The sequence below is a fragment of the Trichoderma asperellum genome, chromosome 4 (genome assembly GCF_020647865.1).
Source record: "Trichoderma asperellum chromosome 4, complete sequence".
Classification (NCBI taxonomy): Eukaryota; Fungi; Ascomycota; class Sordariomycetes; order Hypocreales; family Hypocreaceae; genus Trichoderma; species Trichoderma asperellum.
Window position 1 is genome coordinate 1,527,056 of NC_089418.1, and position 17,413 is coordinate 1,544,468.

The 17,413-nt window shown below is 48.3% G+C and overlaps 7 protein-coding genes across 7 annotated transcripts; 2 read left to right on the top strand and 5 right to left on the bottom strand.

Moving 5' to 3' along the window:
* Positions 1-108: 108 nt before the first annotated feature.
* TrAFT101_006917 (uncharacterized protein) lies at positions 109-5,439 on the top strand. The gene is made up of 4 exons (XM_024903394.2): positions 109-739; positions 849-918; positions 996-4,409; positions 4,482-5,439. The coding sequence occupies exons 1-4, from the start codon at positions 398-400 to the stop codon at positions 4,805-4,807; spliced, it is 4,152 nt and encodes a 1,383-aa protein (XP_024758566.1). The 5' UTR covers positions 109-397; the 3' UTR covers positions 4,808-5,439.
* A 144-nt stretch (positions 5,440-5,583) lies between these two features.
* TrAFT101_006918 (uncharacterized protein) lies at positions 5,584-8,217 on the bottom strand. The gene is made up of 3 exons (XM_024908540.2): positions 7,705-8,217; positions 6,357-7,176; positions 5,584-6,134 (listed from the first exon to the last, which is right to left on the bottom strand). The coding sequence occupies exons 1-3, from the start codon at positions 7,720-7,722 to the stop codon at positions 5,965-5,967; spliced, it is 1,008 nt and encodes a 335-aa protein (XP_024758567.2). The 5' UTR covers positions 7,723-8,217; the 3' UTR covers positions 5,584-5,964.
* Positions 8,218-8,583: 366 nt separating this feature from the next.
* On the top strand, positions 8,584-8,994 carry TrAFT101_006919 (uncharacterized protein; the record flags this gene model as incomplete). The annotated part of the gene is made up of 2 exons (XM_024910063.1): positions 8,584-8,815; positions 8,897-8,994. 2 exons carry the CDS (start codon positions 8,584-8,586, stop codon positions 8,992-8,994), a joined length of 330 nt encoding a protein of 109 aa, XP_024758569.1.
* Positions 8,995-9,260: 266 nt separating this feature from the next.
* On the bottom strand, positions 9,261-10,612 carry TrAFT101_006920 (uncharacterized protein). Its single transcript, XM_024903395.2, has one exon. The coding sequence runs from the start codon at positions 10,194-10,196 to the stop codon at positions 9,648-9,650; it is 549 nt and encodes a 182-aa protein (XP_024758570.1). The 5' UTR covers positions 10,197-10,612; the 3' UTR covers positions 9,261-9,647.
* Positions 10,613-15,403: 4,791 nt separating this feature from the next.
* Positions 15,404-15,568, bottom strand: TrAFT101_006921 (uncharacterized protein; the record flags this gene model as incomplete). Its single annotated transcript, XM_066127912.1, has 1 exon — positions 15,404-15,568. One exon carries the CDS (start codon positions 15,566-15,568, stop codon positions 15,404-15,406), a length of 165 nt encoding a protein of 54 aa, XP_065984025.1.
* Positions 15,569-15,776: 208 nt separating this feature from the next.
* Positions 15,777-16,151, bottom strand: TrAFT101_006922 (uncharacterized protein; the record flags this gene model as incomplete). The annotated part of the gene is made up of 1 exon (XM_066127913.1): positions 15,777-16,151. One exon carries the CDS (start codon positions 16,149-16,151, stop codon positions 15,777-15,779), a length of 375 nt encoding a protein of 124 aa, XP_065984026.1.
* A 137-nt stretch (positions 16,152-16,288) lies between these two features.
* Positions 16,289-16,699, bottom strand: TrAFT101_006923 (uncharacterized protein; the record flags this gene model as incomplete). Its single annotated transcript, XM_024898739.2, has 1 exon — positions 16,289-16,699. The coding sequence occupies one exon, from the start codon at positions 16,697-16,699 to the stop codon at positions 16,289-16,291; it is 411 nt and encodes a 136-aa protein (XP_024758571.2).
* Between the last annotated feature and the right edge of the window lie 714 nt (positions 16,700-17,413).

The window sequence follows — 17,413 nt, forward strand, 5'->3', positions numbered from 1 at the left end:
GGAAGCTTCGCCGACCGAGCAGCAGTACTTTTAAGATACTTCAATATACCGCTTATAGTGGGTGCATATAAAGGTATCTTATTTGTTCATCCCCCGTGCGCCAGCAATTCCGCCCGTTTGTTTTTTGCCCACCGCCGGGCGAGCCACTGAATCCAAGCAACTGTTTTGCTTCTCACGCACTACACCATATTTGCCCTTTGGCCCGTCGAGGTCAATCTTGCATCGTTCATTGCCCCGGACCAGGCAGCTCGATGTGCGCATCTGAGCCTCCCTCCATCATCGAATCCATCTCTCGACGCCGCCTGGAACCCTCAGCAGCTGCCATCGCGACTCGCGCGACCGGCGCGATCCCTGCGATCCAAAACTTTTAGCCCAGCCTCTCGTCGACACATCCAACATGTTTTCTCCGTCTGCGAACGAGGGTGGCCCGGCTACGGCGACTCGCTCCCGCCGGCGATTGCGCCCCAAGAGCCAGGAGCAGCTCGCTACGGCCCCCAAGCCCAAGAGACAGCGCGTGCCTCTGAGCGAGCAGACTTTGAATAACACCGACGCCCAGCCGGAGATGGCTGAGGTGAGGCCCGAAAAGGCTGCAACGCCTGCCCCCGAGCCCAAGAAGGACGTCGCCATGGAGAATTCACCTTCAGTACAGCCAGTTTTGCGCAAAGAATTGATTGTGCGGACGAAGAAGCCGAAGCATGGTGACCGTGCTGCTCAAAAGGGTGACGGAAGCCTCGTTCTGGTACGCTGCAAGCTCCATCTCCAGCTTCCGTCTTTTGTGTCGCATCAAGCATCAATATCAAACTTTCCTATTTGTCTAATACTAATATAAACTTATTCTTCATTTCTAGACAAGCACCAATGCATACACTGTCAGCAAATTACCAGCCTTACCCGATAGAATCCGGAGTGATTGGTCTGGTAAGTTCTATCCGTCTCTTCTATTTTCTTTCTTTCTTTTTTTTATAGAAAACGCTTTCGCGTACTAACTCGAGCAGGGAGTCAACATGCGGACGTTTTTTCATCATCTGGCTATGCTTTGTCATTGACGCCTACCCATGCTGTTGTATGGCCTTATAACTCGACCTCACAGTCTCCCGAGACCTTCACCTTCACCCTCCCATCCTCGTCGAAGCCCAACGATGTTCTTCCTGTAGGATGTCTCGTCTCTCCTTCTGCGTCATCAACCGAGCCCGGTTTGGTTGTTGTAATGGCTAGCACCGGCAAAGTCGTCTTCTGGGAGTCTATATCTAGTGCTGCAACCTTTGCCTTCATCAAGAAAGACAGATCTGGCGTCGAATACCAGATTTCTGGAATGTCCTCAGGCGAGAAAGTCGTTGCCATCACCAATGCAGAGACTGCCGGATTTCTGCTTTCCTTCAACAGCGGACGTTTAGCTTACATGAACGTGCGAGACAGTCATGGACGGCCAGCAATTTCTGTTCAGTTTCTGCGAAGCAACCTTGCGACTACCAGCAGCGGCTTATTCGGCACTATTCGACACGCTTTTTCGCATTTGAGCCTTAAAGGGGATATTGCAGCTGTTCGAGCTGATAGGTCTGCTAGAGTTGGCGAGAAGAATGTGATTGCTCTAACAAACAAGGGCAAGCTACAGTCTTGGAGGGTTCACCGTGGAGGTCATAGCGAACCGTTTGGCGAATTCGATGTCAGAGAGTCCATCATCTCAGCACTTTGGGAAGCTGACCCTTTCTGCCGCGATCTACCGGCCGATTCCTTTGAAGCAATTGATTTTACCTTTGTTCCCCGGGGCCTGGAGCACAAATATCTAGACCTCAGCAAGCTTAGCGCCGCCACATCTACTGACGACCCGTCAGTGCAGCAACTGCTACTACTTGTTAGCTTGACTAGTCGGGCTGTCTCTCGCTACGCCCTGGTGGAAGTCATTCTTACTCCCAAAGGTGCCCAAGTTGGCATGATTCGACCAATTACCTCCTACACCACGCCGATTTCTCAAACAGACTCCGACTCCGTTCAGGCAGTAAGGCCGCGGCTCTATCTCCCACGGCCTGCGCTCGTGGCTTTTGCAGTCTTTGATCGTGCCGCCGTCATAGCGTCCATCGCTGTATCTCCAGAGTCTCCCGACTATCAACTTCAATCCGACACACACACCCTATCTCCTTCTTTCGAGGACGTGATCGATTTCCGCGAAGATAATGTCCACGAGGTTATTGGATCGGGCTTTGAAGAGATGTTGTCTGTGTCTCAATCAAACGACGAAAGCCGAGCAGCTCGAGCGAAGAGCAAGAATCCAGCTGTCGTATTAGTAGTGCGAGGCGCTGGAGTTGTTCGCATTGCTACCACGGACGTGGACAAATTCGCCAGCGACCAACCCCCATCAATTTCTGCCAAAAGCAAACTAGAACAAGCAGTGTTTTTCGGTACCAAGAAGAATAATCCTCTGGTATTCAACGTCCGCCAAGAAGTTCAGTTTTCTGAAGAGGAAATTGCGCAAGCCGCACTAGAAGTCAGCAACGAGATCCTCAGCTCAACCACTGCATACATCTCTACATTGCCAGCTTCTCTAGAAGAAAACCTTGTAGCACGTTCTAATGCATTGGAAAAACTCATACTCCACCTGAAAGCCACCGGAACTCATCTAGACCGCAAAACCCGCTGGAGTTTGTTATACAATGCAGAAAAGATGCATGTGGCAACTCTGCTCTGGAAACGACAAGAGGCCTTTGTCACAGCACGCCCATCTGACAGCAAGAAGAGTTTGATCGGATACATTGTCGAATTCATTCACCAAGATCAGAAGAGCAACCCTAGCGCTGAAGCTGGCGAGGTTGACCGTATCCGCCATTGGTTTATCAACGACATATTCCGACTAGAGCTTTTTGTAGCCTGGGCATACGAAGTCATCAAGATTCTGTACAAAGACAAGCTGCTGGATGACGCTAAAGTGACCTTGATGATTTCTGAGGCTATTCAGATCAACGTATGCACTCTACTTGGCGCATTGGACTTCCGTAAGAGCAATCTTGCGTTCTACGGACTAGGCGACGAGAAACTGAGGATGGGTATCCTGCGTGATGGCTATGATGGTCTCCCTGAACCGTGGACTGGCTGCCACTACGTTGCCAACAACGTTGCCCGCCTAGTCGAGCTTTCAGACCAGTGGTATCAGAAGTGGTCGAGGGTAAACGCTGGAGAGGATAAAGCAAAGCAATCGATCAAACCAGATCCAGTTATGATTGCTCGGATATACAAGGATCTCCCTGCCGCGATTGATGGCATGCTCACCTCCATTTTGGAGTATGCTCGGTGGGCCGAGACGACACCGGACCAGAAATCAATGGGCCAGACATTTGCAAAAGAATACCAAAAGGAAAGATACAGCAGACCTATCAGCCTCGCACGAGCAGGCAAGTGGGAAGAAGGAGCCACCATCGCTGAGAAACATGGTTGTTTAGACGGTTTGGCGGTTATCTTACTTGATCACATTGAAGAGCTGGACCTGACGCTCGCTGAACCTGGACTCACGACTTTCGATTTGCAGAACCTGAGGGCTCTGAAGGAAAGAAAAGAATCAGAGCTGGAAGAACGTTTCACCCGATATGGTCAGGAATTCGCCTTCCCGGTTTATGAATATATGCTCGAGAAACACGGAGTTGATGCCGTCTTGGCATTTGAGCTGGAGAATTCAGGTTATAAGACGCGATTCCTTCGCAGCAGACCAGAGTTGGCGCGAATTTCGTGGATCAACGACGTTCAACAGGAGAAACAAGTCGGCCACGCTGCCGAAACGCTTGTCCACCTTGCTCTCGAAAAGGAGCAGCAAGTATGGAGCAAGAAAATCGAACTTAGCCTCGGAAAACTTGCTCTGCTTGCCGAGATGGAACAAAAATCTCCAAATAATGGAAATCTCAAATTAAATGCAGACGAAATTCGGATCGAGCAACAGCTCGCACAGGTTGAGAAGGAGTTGATCACGGTTAAAATCCAAGATCAGCTCTACGCTCAAATCTTCCCCAGCACTTACGATGCTGTTGATGAGGCTGCAGCTCTAAACTTTGCCATGGAGGCTCACAGCTCAAATGTACCCAAGCGCCAGAAGACCCTACGTCAACTTTTTGAGGATGGCATGGAAAGACTGCTTAAGCACGAGGCTCTTGATCCCATGACCCTAATTGATCTATTGACTCTCGTGGATCTCAAACAGGAATCAAGAGACGAGATTGCCCATCCATTTTGGCTAGCTCTTAAAGTTGCCGATAGTAGCTGCCATAGCGAGGAAGCCCGGGAAGCTAAGCGGCTCATCTGGAGGAGACTATTCATCCGAGATGACTGGTCAAAGATCAATGACACACAATTGAAGGATGACCGAGAAGTTACGGAGAGACTGGCATCTACAGAGCTATACGCCATGCTTTATGACTGCATTCAATATCGTAAGTTTACTCTTCCCTTTTATCTACACTGTTCTCCCAGAATAAAGCCAAGAAGCTAACACAATCTCACAGAGGATGAACATGCACGTGGCACATTCAAGCCTATGCTACCGAAAGATGCCCTCGGCGCCTTCACGGAGCACGTCGATCGTCGTTTCCATGACTTTGAAGCTGGAATGAAAACAAAGCTGATTGACGCCATGAATCATGAAGACAAGCTTCTCAACCAATACATTGAAAAGAATCGTCTAACGGAATGGGTCCGCACCGCTCTGGAAGTGGCACAGAACCAAGTTAAGGAGGAACAGATGAAGCAGAGCGCTATTCCTCCGATGGCGCTGCCAAAGTCTCTATTTGGCCAAGAAATCAGCACTGAAGACCCTAATGGCACGGCTTAATTCGGCCACGTGTCAGAGGGAAGAGAAAAAAAAGGAGAGAGGAGGAGGAGAGAGAGGAAGAAAGTCAGAATAAAAAAAGAAAGGAGTTTTACGTGGAAGAGAGGAAGAAGACAAAGGAATTAAAAGACGTAAAGAAGAAATGATTTGACAAGTCTTATTTTGTCATTGGGCGGCGTTTTTGGGGGTTTTTATAATATGACGCGTGTTCCATCTCTGTCTTGTTGATGCTGTACAATAAATAGGGGGAGGGGAGGGGAGAGAAAGAAACAGGAAAGAGGAAGATGAACAAAGTGCTCAAGAGTACTTAATTTTTTTTTTACGACACAGAATGCCTTGTCTCTTTGGCTTTTTATAACGCCCCAAGGTTGGAGAATACAAGAAGGAGGCGCTCGAGATGCCTTTCTTATTTTTTTTATTGGTTTAGCATAAAGTTTTCCTACTGCGATTACTACCTAGATTTAATGCATGTATGTGGTGTCAAGGGGAGACACTATTGATGAAATGGGTGTGATGTGAAGAAATATATTTGGCCTTTTCTTTTTCTCATGGCTGTAGTTATTTCGTAGTGGTGATGTTTGTTTTCAGAAACAAAGAATATATGGTCAACTTTTGGTAGTTGCAATATGCACTGCATACATCCAACTTTTGAATATTCCTTTTTTTTTTTTTTTTTTTTTGGCTTTCATATTGTGTGACATATACATGCTTGTAGATGGAGAGAACAAATCAAGCTACAGCATTTTACAAGCCATCTCACCCAAATGCATAAAAGATTGACACGCTTCATTCTAAGAGACATCATATATGTCATCATCAAATCATTTCATTGTTAGGTGACGACCGCTACATCATCTGTCTGTCCCCTTTTTCCTTCGTAGCCGACCGAGAGCAGCCTATACTGCGCCTTGCTCACATGTAGATACAGTCCGCTTTGCCCTTTGCAGCTCTGGGCGTTACGCTCCTATCCTTCCTCCTATAATCTGATGCCTAATTTTTCGTCATGTCTTCGACACATCATGTGAAGACTATGAGATGTAACTTGGATGTCTCTGATCGATCCAATAAGGTAGAGCCACCGCTGCAGAAAGATCGCTTTTTGAAACTCAAGCAAGTTGCCGAATCCCAAATATTTACACGTGCTGTAGCAGGTTGAGATTTTAGCCCTGCATCTTCTTTCTCTTGCCGATCTGGGCAGAGAAACCAGTCTTGATGGCAGTGACACTTCGTCGTGAAGCACAGTTGTTGCAAGTGATGAAGTACAGACGGTTTTCACCCTTGTTCAACTCGGTATCGGGCGACCTGCAAGTTTTGCAAGTAACATACTCGACTGCGAAATCCTGATGTTAGTTTACTAATATTTTGGGGGGGAAGGGGGGGTAATGGAAGTGGAAAGGATAATGATAGCAGGATGCAGAGTCTTGATGCTGGCCAGGTTTTTTTTATGGCACCCCATATCCTCACGCAACCAAGCAGTCCAGCCAAGACTAAACTGCCAATATGCCAGCATTACACCTCTCCACTGCATCACCCGTATATGATATATACGTACTGATGTATTTTCTTACGACGTTCTCGATCTGCTTCTGCTGGAATCGACCCTTGATGACCAATCTCCTACTTCCGTCAACAGAGCCGTTTGTACCCAACTCAGCAAAGAGGTAGGCAGTGACGTGTTCTTCGGTTCGCTTCATACGCTTGCAAATATCGGCAATGTTGGCGAAGACAGTTTTCCTGTTGCCTTCACGCATGCACTGGGGAGGGGGAATCTTGTAGCTCTTGGTGCCGCTGAGTGAGTGATCGGGGTTCTTTTGTGATAGGACGGTGAAGAAGCGAGAGAGGAGCAGAGTGTAGGGGATTGTTTTTGACTCCTGGTGGCTCCAGACACCAGTGCCAGTCTCCATGTCACCCTCCTCCTGTGCGGCCTCCTCAGCTTCCTCGGCGTCCTTAACCTCAAGCTGCTTCAGCTTGGCAGTGAACTCGTCTTCCTCAGTTCCCTCGACCTTCTTGGCCTTCTTCTTCTTCTTCTTGATGGTCAGATCAAGGCCGCCATCCTCAGCGGGGGCAGCTTCATCTTCAGCATCACCATCAGCACCCTCAACCTTCTTCTTCTTCTTCTTCTTCTTCAGGAGAGACAGGTCAAGGCCGCCATCTTCGGGAGGGGGGACTTCGTCGGCAGCGGCTTGAGAGGGATCAGTATTAAAGGCACCGAGGGCGGCAGACAAGGGCGGCGTACGAGGCGTGTGTGACTGGGCCGTCTCCTTGGGTTCTTCGGCGGCGCTCATGATGGTTATTGAACCGTCGGTCTCAACAACTAGTTGTTCGTCGGTGAAGGCAACAGATTTTCGGGACGCTTTTCGTTCCGTTTGGTCCTGCGTAGTGGGGAAAAAAGAAGAGGGAGGTTAGCCACGGCTTGGGATTGAAACATGCAATAAAAAGAAATGAAGGAAAAAATAGCAAGGTTGAAAAGGGTTTAGGCTGTGGAAGGGTACAGTACAATCCAAATGCTTCTTCTCTCGTCTTTGCTGCTGTCTAATAGCAGAAGCTGTGTGTGACTCAGAAGTATGACAAGGGAGAAAGGAATCGACGGGTGGATGAGATTGGTGGGGTAAATTTCTTGTGATTGGGGCTTTTTTTCGCGGTTGTGGCTGGTGCTGGACCTTGTGGGCTGGCTGTGAGAGGTGCTGGGAGGGGCAAAAAGAAGGAAAAACAACGGCATGGAAGAGCAGTGGCAAAGGCCAGGGCTAGCTTGCTTGGGCACAGTAGTACAAGAAGGTTTCCGCAAAAACGGAGCATCCCTTCCTAGCACCCAGCAGACAGCAACGACGTATGCATGTTGTCGTAGGGGGGCCGCAAGATGAGGGTAGCGAGATAGTAGTGTAGCAGCGATCCAAACTTACTGGCACCTCGTTCTCCATGATTGCGGTTAGCTGATGTCCCAATGCTGCGTCGTGCGCGGTCTTTCCAGCAGGTAGCCCCCTCTTTTGAGCGTCTCTCCCTCAGAATAGTAGTTCCCTCCAGGCGGCGATGACACACTCCCAGTTCGCCGTCTCTGCCTCGCAGCTTCGTGTTCAGAGAGCGCAGGATAAGCGGATGCTGGCCCTCTCAGCGTCGAATCGGAGATGACAGCTCGTGCTTTTGCGGCCCAACTATGCGCGTATCTGCACAAGGACGGTGTTTTGCTGCAAAAGCAGAGTGGTTCTTTTGCCGGGCAAGCTGCAGCGAGATTTGAGCAGCAGGTGAGTGCTGGGTAGAAGGTCGAATGGTTTTGAGTCAGCTGCACGTCATGAGCCGTTGTTGGACCGATATTCAAGGGCCGAGGCCAGCAGACTGAGCCCAATCTGCCTGACTCAGAGGAGGGGTGTCACGTGATTTCCACCCAGAAGCTGCCGCACTGGCATGCACAACAGGCCGATAAGATTGACGATAATGATAACGGCACAGACACTCTTGATACGTGCTTGAGAGGTGGGCCATTTGGTATTAGTCGATCCCGTCGTCGGAATAAGCTCCACCTGGAAACCGTCCGTTGACGTTGCTTGCGACTGCGAGAGACGAGGATAACCGCATCGCGTACTTGCGGAGAGAATCAGCTCGGACGCCCGGCCGCTTCATCTCCAATTCGTTTCCATCACAATTCATGGCCTGATACCGTCCCCAGCGACGCCATTCCAGCCATAAACGCCCGCAGCAGCTCGCCCGGAGCCCATCCATCCCATCTTCACTCCGCTGCCGCGCATCAAAGGACTCAGCAAGCATCTCCTTCAATCACCGTCACAATGGCCGCCCCAGACGAGTCCCTCATCGACCTCCACGCCTCCTCCCTCTCCGACACCAAAGACGATGTCGATTCCCTCCCCTCCGACTCCTCCAGCAGCGACATCTTCTCCGAGGCCGATTCCGAAGCCCAGGAGGAATGGGACCGCAGCCTGGAGCAGGTCCAGTTGCTGCTGACCATGATACTCGTGCCGTGGATCGGGAAACTGTTTGGCCGCAAGTTTGCATATTGGAGTGCGTTACCTCGGCAATTTCCCCATTTTCCGTCTTCCGTCTTTTCCTTGTAATGCTTGGGTCGCTGACATGTTTCTTTAGGCTGGGGCAAATATATGAACTGGGTGCACAACGCAGACGTCAAAGTTACGAGCAGTAAATCCTTCAATGCTGCTGGTGCAGTGGCAGCGACGTTATAGCCATCTGTCGGCTGGGAGACCATTCAACGACTTTGGGTTAGCTGTTTGTCTGGGCAGACTGGGAGCATATAAACAGGTTCTGGCTTAAGCCCTCGGCATTAGAGAGTTGCCACAACAATGATTGGTCTAGTTTTTCGCAGAGGTCTTACGTGTGTATACCGAATACTTCCGGAAGACATGATATTTGTACGGAGTAATACCAAACGTAGCGCATCATCTTTCACACACTATCATAAGAACGAGCAATGACAAACAAGATATACAAGTAGGACTCTCTTATTCACCACTCAATTACTACATTAGCTATGGTTTCCATACTACTGACCCCATTCCTGCCAACCTTTGCCAATACGAATCCAATACCAAATATCGATTTCATAAATGTACGTATTAATTTCACGCAAGTTCATATCCCATTAGCCAACCCCCGCTGACCGATACGCACAAAATCTTCCTTCCCCGACCCGCTGCTGTTGTAAAGACCATTTTTGAAGTGAAGAATCCAGCTCACTCGTTTGCTAGATGGCATCCACCGGGGACACGACACCAACTATTATAAGACAGCAGTGCTGTTTTCATATCGGCTGAGCGAATGAAAGAACGTGCGTGTAGGAACGCTCATCAAATAAGAGTACGGCTCCCAGCAAGACCATTTAAACCTGAGACATGGTAGGTGCGGGAGCAGCGGAGCGACTGGAGCGACTGGAGCGAGAGAATCGTGATGAACCACCGCCGAAGCCCCCAGTCCGACCGTCGATGATGCCGAAGATGAAGATGGCAGTGAAGCACACCCACAGGAACCACATGAAAGCAGTGCTGGCCTGAATCTCGCGGCACCTCTTCTCATTATGAGGGTAATCGCCAAAGCCGATCCAGTCGGCGGGCAGGTGCTGGTTGGGAATGTTGCCACAGTTGGGAGCACGCAGCTCAGAGGACAACACTATGGCGCAGATGAAGGTGAGCAGAGTGGCAATGCCGTCCAAGAAGAGGATGAGGAAGGGCGCGGCGATGCTTTCGATGAAGGTTGCAAACATGCCATAGAGTAAGGCAACCCAAGACCAAGCGGCGACGAACATGGTGAAGTTGATGGACAGCATGTGGCCATTTTGGTTGGAGGCGATGACATTGCCGATGAGGGCCGTGATGATCAAGGTCCAGATCAGCGCAATGCTGCGCACGACGGTACTGATGAGTTTCGACATGGCGGCGATGAGGTTTGTATGGTGTGCTGGTTTGACACAAGAAAGATTGATTGATCTGCGATCTCGAAAAAATTGGCTGGAGATGGCAGGGTTTTATTCCTCCTAATCAGACAGGGGAGGGCGTGTCTATTATTCCCTTGAGCTGTTCTTTTGCTCGGTGGATTCTTTTGCCCGTGACAGCTGAAGTTGGTGCAGCTCGGCACGATCGGGCGAATGACACAATTGGCGGAAAGCTAGAAAGCTAGAAAGCCGTGGCGAGCTGGAGCTATGAAGCTGCGTTGAACACAAAATGTGGAAAATTGTAAAATGGGGACGATGATGATGATGATGCTGAAGCAGAGATATGAAGAAGACGAGAATCAGAGCTGCACAGAATAGGCTTCGATTCTCTTCGATTCTCAGCACACAGGCAAGAGGTTCGAGTTGATGTAAGTGTCGACCGAGCAACCTCGGAAAAGGAAGCTTTTAAGCCGGCCAGATATGCAGGGCTCGTTTGACGTAGAGGACTGGGAGCTTCCGCCTCATTTGCTGAAGATGAAGAGGGCCCCTATTTTTTTTCCCCCTACCCTCCTCTTGTGAAAAAAATGAAACAATCAAGACAGCTTCTCCGCATGGATCGGACGGCAAGAGTACACGCTGCTTCAATGGACATGCCATAGCGAAGGCGTGTAACTGGTCTCGGAGCCGTCGGCACTTGCTAGGGCCTGCATGACGTTTGCGTCAAAAAGACGCTCTCCCGCTGGAAGCTTGTTTCGCCCCGTGAATAGCTGCGACTCCATTGAGCTGCCATGCTGTTTGGAGTCTTAAGCTTTGCGCGCGCTTCTTTGGCGACAATCTCCCTGACGTCACATAGATCTCAGAGTGAACCGGCTAGCATTACATTTATATAAAAGGAAAAGCCACAATTCTTAAATCTTTTTCTTCCTTCTACGCGGGAACTGTTATCCGAGACATTCTGTGCGAGAGACCGTCAGCTGCCTCTGGCCTAAACACTGTCTCTGATCATCCATCCATTGTCGGATGTTGCTGCTGCTGGGGAGCTTTGATTGGCTGGAGCGGCTCTGCGATTCCCTGTCTAGGAATAGCGCGCTGCTCTTGTGTTGGCTGGTGGACCGATCCATGTCGTCATCGCCATCATTGGATGGGAAGCTTCCCAAGCTCAAACCAGGCCAATCCCCAAGGCCATGGAGGATTAGATGTTCCAGTCTCGCGCTCGCTTTCTTATCCGTATTCTTATTTGAAGAGGAAAGGTAGGGGCTTTTTGTTGATTGAGTGCAGCATGCAATTACCATAGATTATCGTACTCTTACTATACAGTGTTTCGTGGAAAATGGGTGTCTTATACATAAAAGCCGTCTGGCGAGCTAGATCATCAGAGATACACGTAAAAAATTGCCTCGGGAGAACGAAGAAGGGGTAACTAACTTTGAGAATTACATTCAGTAAATTTCCCCATGACCCAATTAAATGCAAGAGTCCACTTGTCTCTTACGATTGCCTAATCTCTATTCTCCTCCGACACCTCCGGCTGGCAGTATCCTCATCGGCCTCGTTTACTCATCTGGCTCACGCTCCGAGCTCCGGAACAAGAGTGGGGCATCTTCGGCGCTGGAAAATATCACGAAATCAGCGCCGAATAGCTTCTTCCAGGCAATTAGTAGTTAGAAGAGTTGATCTACAGGGAAGAGCCTCTCCTACGACAGAAAAGGCTGTGTTGCTTTATATAACTATCTCTTATATACATCTATAGCACTATATACACCGTTGTGGTTCTTCTCACTCATTGCTTTTTACGTGTTCTTTTCACTCTCACTGCCCGGTTTCATTGATTTCATCTACCACGAATTTATACAGCATCTTCAAAGGGTTTTATTAGCATCTTCGTACATACATGCTCTAGAAGTTAACAAAAATATCGGTGAGATGTAATGATTTCCAAACGAAAATGTGGTAGTAAGAAGATCAAACTAACTAGAACTAATCTCAACTACGGACAAAGATTGCGTGTTTTTTTTCTTACCCCTCAATCTCTCTCTACATGCATTCTTTATGCGGTTTTAGCTCTACCTGCCTACCCGTCTTACTCACTATCCTGCTACTTGATTACAGCTAGATCTAGGTGACGAATCTTACAAGATCTCCATCATGGTAGATTCACTTATTTACTTGATCTATCACCTATTTGGATAGCTTCGTCGGAGGATTTATGACTAGTCTGGCGCTTGGTCTAGCGGTAGATAGAATAGATCACGGCTGCTACGTTATAAGCGAGGAGGTAGTAAAAGGACTAAGCTACGGGAAGAATCTCCACCATAGCAAATATAATCATTTCCCTCTCATCTCTCCCTTTCCTCTCTGTAAGTACTTGTCTCAGCTTATATATGTAGGTATATACGCACACACATATACATATATACTGCCTTTGGCTTCAACCATCCATCTCCTTGCTTATCATCTTGATCTTTTACTGCCACTAGATCCCAATTACGATTTCACCAGATTTGTCACTGCTTATTTGACCCATCAGCTATTCAAATAGCCTATTTGGGTAGCCTACTCGGAGCTCTTTGGGGCGACTCAGCATTCGTATAACAAAAACTCTACGAGAGTCATGAATCATGCTATGATTCATCTCCAAGCCTAATCAAGCAAAAACCACATTCGAGTCCCCAGTTTTTTTTTTTTTTTTTTTTTCGTCAGTTGGTTAGGGAAAACAAATTGCAAAGAATGCTCCCAGTAAACTCTGCTTGTTAAAGAAAGGGTTCGGCATAACCTAGAGTGTTTAGACTCCCACCGTCATGCCTACGGCACGCAAAAAAACGGTCGTTAAAAAAAGACTGTTCTCCACCAACTATTAAGCGCGAAAGCCGCAGCTAGAGCAAAAGCAAAAATAAAAATAATAATAATAAATACGCGCCTGTGTTTGGGGGTGTGTATGTATGTGTGGCTGGTGATTGCTTTTTGAAACTTTGATTCCATAATTCGTTCAATAGGAAATAGTAGCAAAGAGAGCCAATGGAATCAATTCGTCTTCTCTGGGTTTGGCACGGAAAATGCTGCCTGCTTCCACGTGGCGGCTTCCAACAGCAATCCCCGTCAGCCACGATCAAGTTCAGCTCCCTGGATTTGATCAAATATCATTTGTGATAAGGGCGTAGATGATGCATCTCGCGTGCGCTACACACCATCTCTTGGCTTTGTGGAAAAAACTTTGTTCTAACCCGGTTTTATGTGTGTATATTCTATAGAGTTCTAAAATGGTACACTCTTCCGAAGTACGCGAAGGGAAAAAAAAAAAATGACAACTCATCTCTTCATCCCGCCTCAAGTAGATTGCCGACGATCTGGTTCTACCCTCCACAAAGATCATGTGGCCGAGGTCTACCACACCTCCGGGACAGACTAGAGACCGACACGTTGGATCAGAGATCTCGAGAAAGTCACAAGACTATAAGGAGAGCTAATGCCTGCTTGAGATTTCAGACTACCACACTTTGTCTATCTTTCCTTATCCTTTCTGACATACGGCTTAAAGTTTTACCTTGTTTCGGCTTTTTTTGTAAGTGAATTGTTTCTCGCATTAGTCCTTGGCTATAAAACAACTTAACTCTCTCATTATTGAGCCTATTTATGCATTTCCACAGTAGAAACTCTCTAATTGATGCAATATAAACCGTTCGAAACATGCATTGTTAGTTAAAAGCCTACAAATACCACTCAATTGAAGAAACAGTGGAATCACTGATGTCACAAAAAGGTTGATGACAGATCCGCTCACTAGATTCGTCAAATCATAACTTAGAAGCTTTGAAGTTACCAACATGAAGATATTCAATTGACGTACCAGAAGATGGCCAAAACGTTGTCTGCAACCTTTCCGAGGCCTCCGTTTCTACAATCAAACTTCTCAATTTAGTGAAACGTAAATTGCAGCTTTCCCAGTTATTTTCTTGTTCTTTCCTGCCACCGTTAGATTACTAAAAACCCAAAAAGCAAATACCGCCGCGCCGCCGCTCAGCCGGGCTGGCCTCCAGTGTAAACTCTCTTTACAGAGTGGCGACAATGTATACTATACTCCTCCCCCAAGAAAACGCGTATGCCATGCGTTTCCTCTGATTTCATATGCTCATCACCTTTTTTGCCATCTGTAAGGAATCATATGGATATCTATGGAAGAGCCTAGAACTGAGGTCCGGTACGGACAACTTATCCCATCCATCCCGACCGGACACTAGTTATGCCCTGTCGATCGGTGAGATATCGAAAAATCTTACCGAGATCCTTGTAAATATTAGAAGAAAAAAAAAAGAAAAAAAAAAAATTGACCGGAATAGTAAAACATGCGGTTTGCCAAGAGTCTATCCGGTCTCGGAGTGAGAATCTAGATCTGGAACTTTGCCATCGTCTTATACTACGTGGGGCGAATCGGTTTCCCTATGTGGAAATAAATCGTTAATAACGGAAGTTGCCGTCTGGCTGTATTAGCTAGTGTTCAGAGTTCTATTTCGCAAGAGTCATGATAGTAACGACCTCGTTGCTAGGAGTAAGCAGTAATATAGGCTCTTGTCGTATTATGGTAGCTCTAAATAGTCCTAATACAGTTAGATGACTAGAGGAACAACAAAATGCCACGTGAGGTACCTATAGATCATAACCTCGCAGAACGGCTAAGGAGGTCATGTTCCATTGTTGTTACTGTCAAGGTGCTACACAAACGTAAACGAGCTGATGTTACTATTTGGGTGCAGGTTGCGGAGTAACCCATAGGCGGCATTTTCAGGGGTTACCGAGTTATTACACAGACATCGTCACATGCCTACGGCCTCGGCATCAGAAGGAAATGAAAAAAAAAAAAAAGGAAAAAAGAAAAAAACTCATTCATCTGAGAAGTGGAAGCGAAGGATGTGAAAGGTAACAATGTAAATTTATCAGTAAACCAAGTCTATAAGTCCCTCGCTTAAATCTATAAAATAAGAGATTCGTAACAGCATCAAGTTATGTATAAAACCAATCCAATATTTTCAAACCCCAACCCAAACCGTGTCTTTTGTCCACGCCATTCACATCGTTTTATACGATAGCGTCGGCGGTAAAAGAGGGTCGGTCATCATCCGAAGCCTCGCCAGCGTCAGCAAGAGAAACATGTGAAATCCTCCCGTGCGTCGCCCATCTTGATCCATCGTTCTAGGCCTCGTATATCAGAAGGCCTAGGACCTCCAGCATCCGAGTAGGCGCATCGGGTAATCTCCCAAGATCTCGCTGTGCTGACGCAGTGTCCACATAGCGGACGAAATCCACTGCAGCACGCCGTTGGCAGCCCAAGTGGCCCTAATCTTTAGGGGCGGAGGCAGCGCCAGGGGCACCAAGGCCATTTTGCTGAGCTAGCTGTTTAGCGGATCCCCACTATCTCGGCGATCGAACAAATGACCGAAGAAAAAAAAAAGTAAAGTATTTTCCAGTGAAAAAAGGGGTGAGAATGAAGAAGAAAAGGTAAGAGCATAAGAAAGAAGATATGCCAAGTGGCATATGATATAAAGCAACGCTCGTTGGCAGCACTGACATGCCAGTGATGAGCGCGTATTAGGATAAAAAAACAATTCTTTTCCAGTTCCGTCGTGCAGAAGTTCTGGTAGATCGTGAATATGAAGAAGAGTACCGTAAGAGAATAAAAAAAAGGTCATAATCTTCTGCCATATGCCGAATGGTATCAAAGTCCCATCGTCTGTTCGGTATAGTGTAGAGTTCTCGTGGGTTCGTGTTGTTGGTGGCTAGGGCTTCTATAACAGGATATGTCAAGCCCTGCCAAGGAATTTGCAATTTGTATATTCCCCTCTGGTGATTTTTTTTCTTTTCTTTTCTTTTCTTTTCTTTCATTCTTTGTAAAGATGAAGAGTGTTGTTCCCGGTAGAGTCCAGCATGTTCAAGACATTGTTGACCTCGGTGATTGATGGCCATTGGGGGCAAAGCGAAGTGAAGAGACGGTAGACGAGGCCGATTGAGAAGAGAGGTGAAGTGGTGTTACACTTCTGGTATGATGTAGAAACCAGAATGGCTTCTTTTGGAAAACCACCACTGGTCTTCATCTTCGGCACTTAAGCCCTGGCATGATCCCAGTATCGCTTGCGCGCTGTGACAGCCGTCTTGTCGCCGGTGAAGCGGTGCTGGAAGAAGTTGAAGACGGCAAACTCGTCACGCGTCATGACATATGAGTCGGGCTGGGCTTGGACCTTGCCCCAGATCTGCGACAGAGCCATCTCCAGGATCTTGCTGACGGTGGGATCTGAGGCGCCGTCTGGGCTCTCCCGAGCAATCTCGAGGGCTTGGGCAACTGCAGCATCCTGCTGGGCTTGGTGCTGTTGGGCAGCAGCCGCCTTGGAGGCACGATTGGCACTCATACTGGCGTAGCCCAGTGAGACGTCTGGCTGGCGGTGAGGCATGGGGCGGATGGGAGAGTGGTTGAGGTGCTGCTGGTACTGGATCTCGGAAGGATAGACAGACAGCATTGTACTTGGAGGCTGCGTGGAGGTAGGGGCTCTGGTCATATATGCGTGGGAGTACGAGCAGCCTGCAGGAAGCTTGTACAGGGTGGGTGTCGGACGGAGTGCGTCAGTGACCAGGGTACGCTGGATATATATGCTAGTGGGTAGCGTGTATAGGGAAAGAGGAAGGCAAATATATTGGCTCAGGCGTTAGAAGCGGCAGAATAATATATTATATGCATACAATATATGTGGTGGAGCCGGTGGGCGGGAGTATCGATCCACGATCAGACTCTGCCAGGGAGGGGGATCCCTGCCTGTTTTGCACACCACACCCAGCGCAACTTGACGGCTTGGCGTACGGTCCGTGTGTGGGGGCGAAGAGGCGGGTGTGGGCTGGACTCTTTGAGAGTTTCTCTCGTGCGTCTAGGGTGTCCCAGAGGGGTTTGCCAGCGAGATGCAGCCGCTGCTCTTGGCCTGTCTAGGCAATCTGACGCTGTGCCGTTGCCAGGGGGCTCCTTGCCGGCGAGAAGGTCGCGGTATCAAGGGGAACTGGCCAGGCGCGGGTCGGCCGTGTCAGTGTCAGGTTGGGGTCGGGGCTAGTGTCGACGTTGGAGGGCAACCGGACTGTATCAGAAAGAGTTTGAATTATTCAGTCGAAAAGTCAAAAGGAGCGGGCACGTGCTGCGGGCTTGTGAGGTGCAAGTCAGGCCGGCAGCGTTGGATAGGCAGGTAGGT

Excerpts from the sequence above, each read along its gene's own strand:
- TrAFT101_006918 (XM_024908540.2), bottom strand. Across the intron at positions 6,135-6,356 it reads CGTCGTAAGAAAATACATCA|TCGAGTATGTTACTTGCAAA; the intron begins GTACGTATATAT and ends AGGATTTCGCAG.
- TrAFT101_006917 (XM_024903394.2), top strand. The coding sequence starts at position 398 with ATGTTTTCTCCGTCTGCGAACGAGGGTGGCCCGGCTACGGCGACTCGC. Across the intron at positions 919-995 it reads AATCCGGAGTGATTGGTCTG|GGAGTCAACATGCGGACGTT; the intron begins GTAAGTTCTATC and ends TAACTCGAGCAG. Across the intron at positions 4,410-4,481 it reads TTATGACTGCATTCAATATC|AGGATGAACATGCACGTGGC; the intron begins GTAAGTTTACTC and ends ACAATCTCACAG.
- TrAFT101_006920 (XM_024903395.2), bottom strand. The coding sequence starts at position 10,196 with ATGTCGAAACTCATCAGTACCGTCGTGCGCAGCATTGCGCTGATCTGG.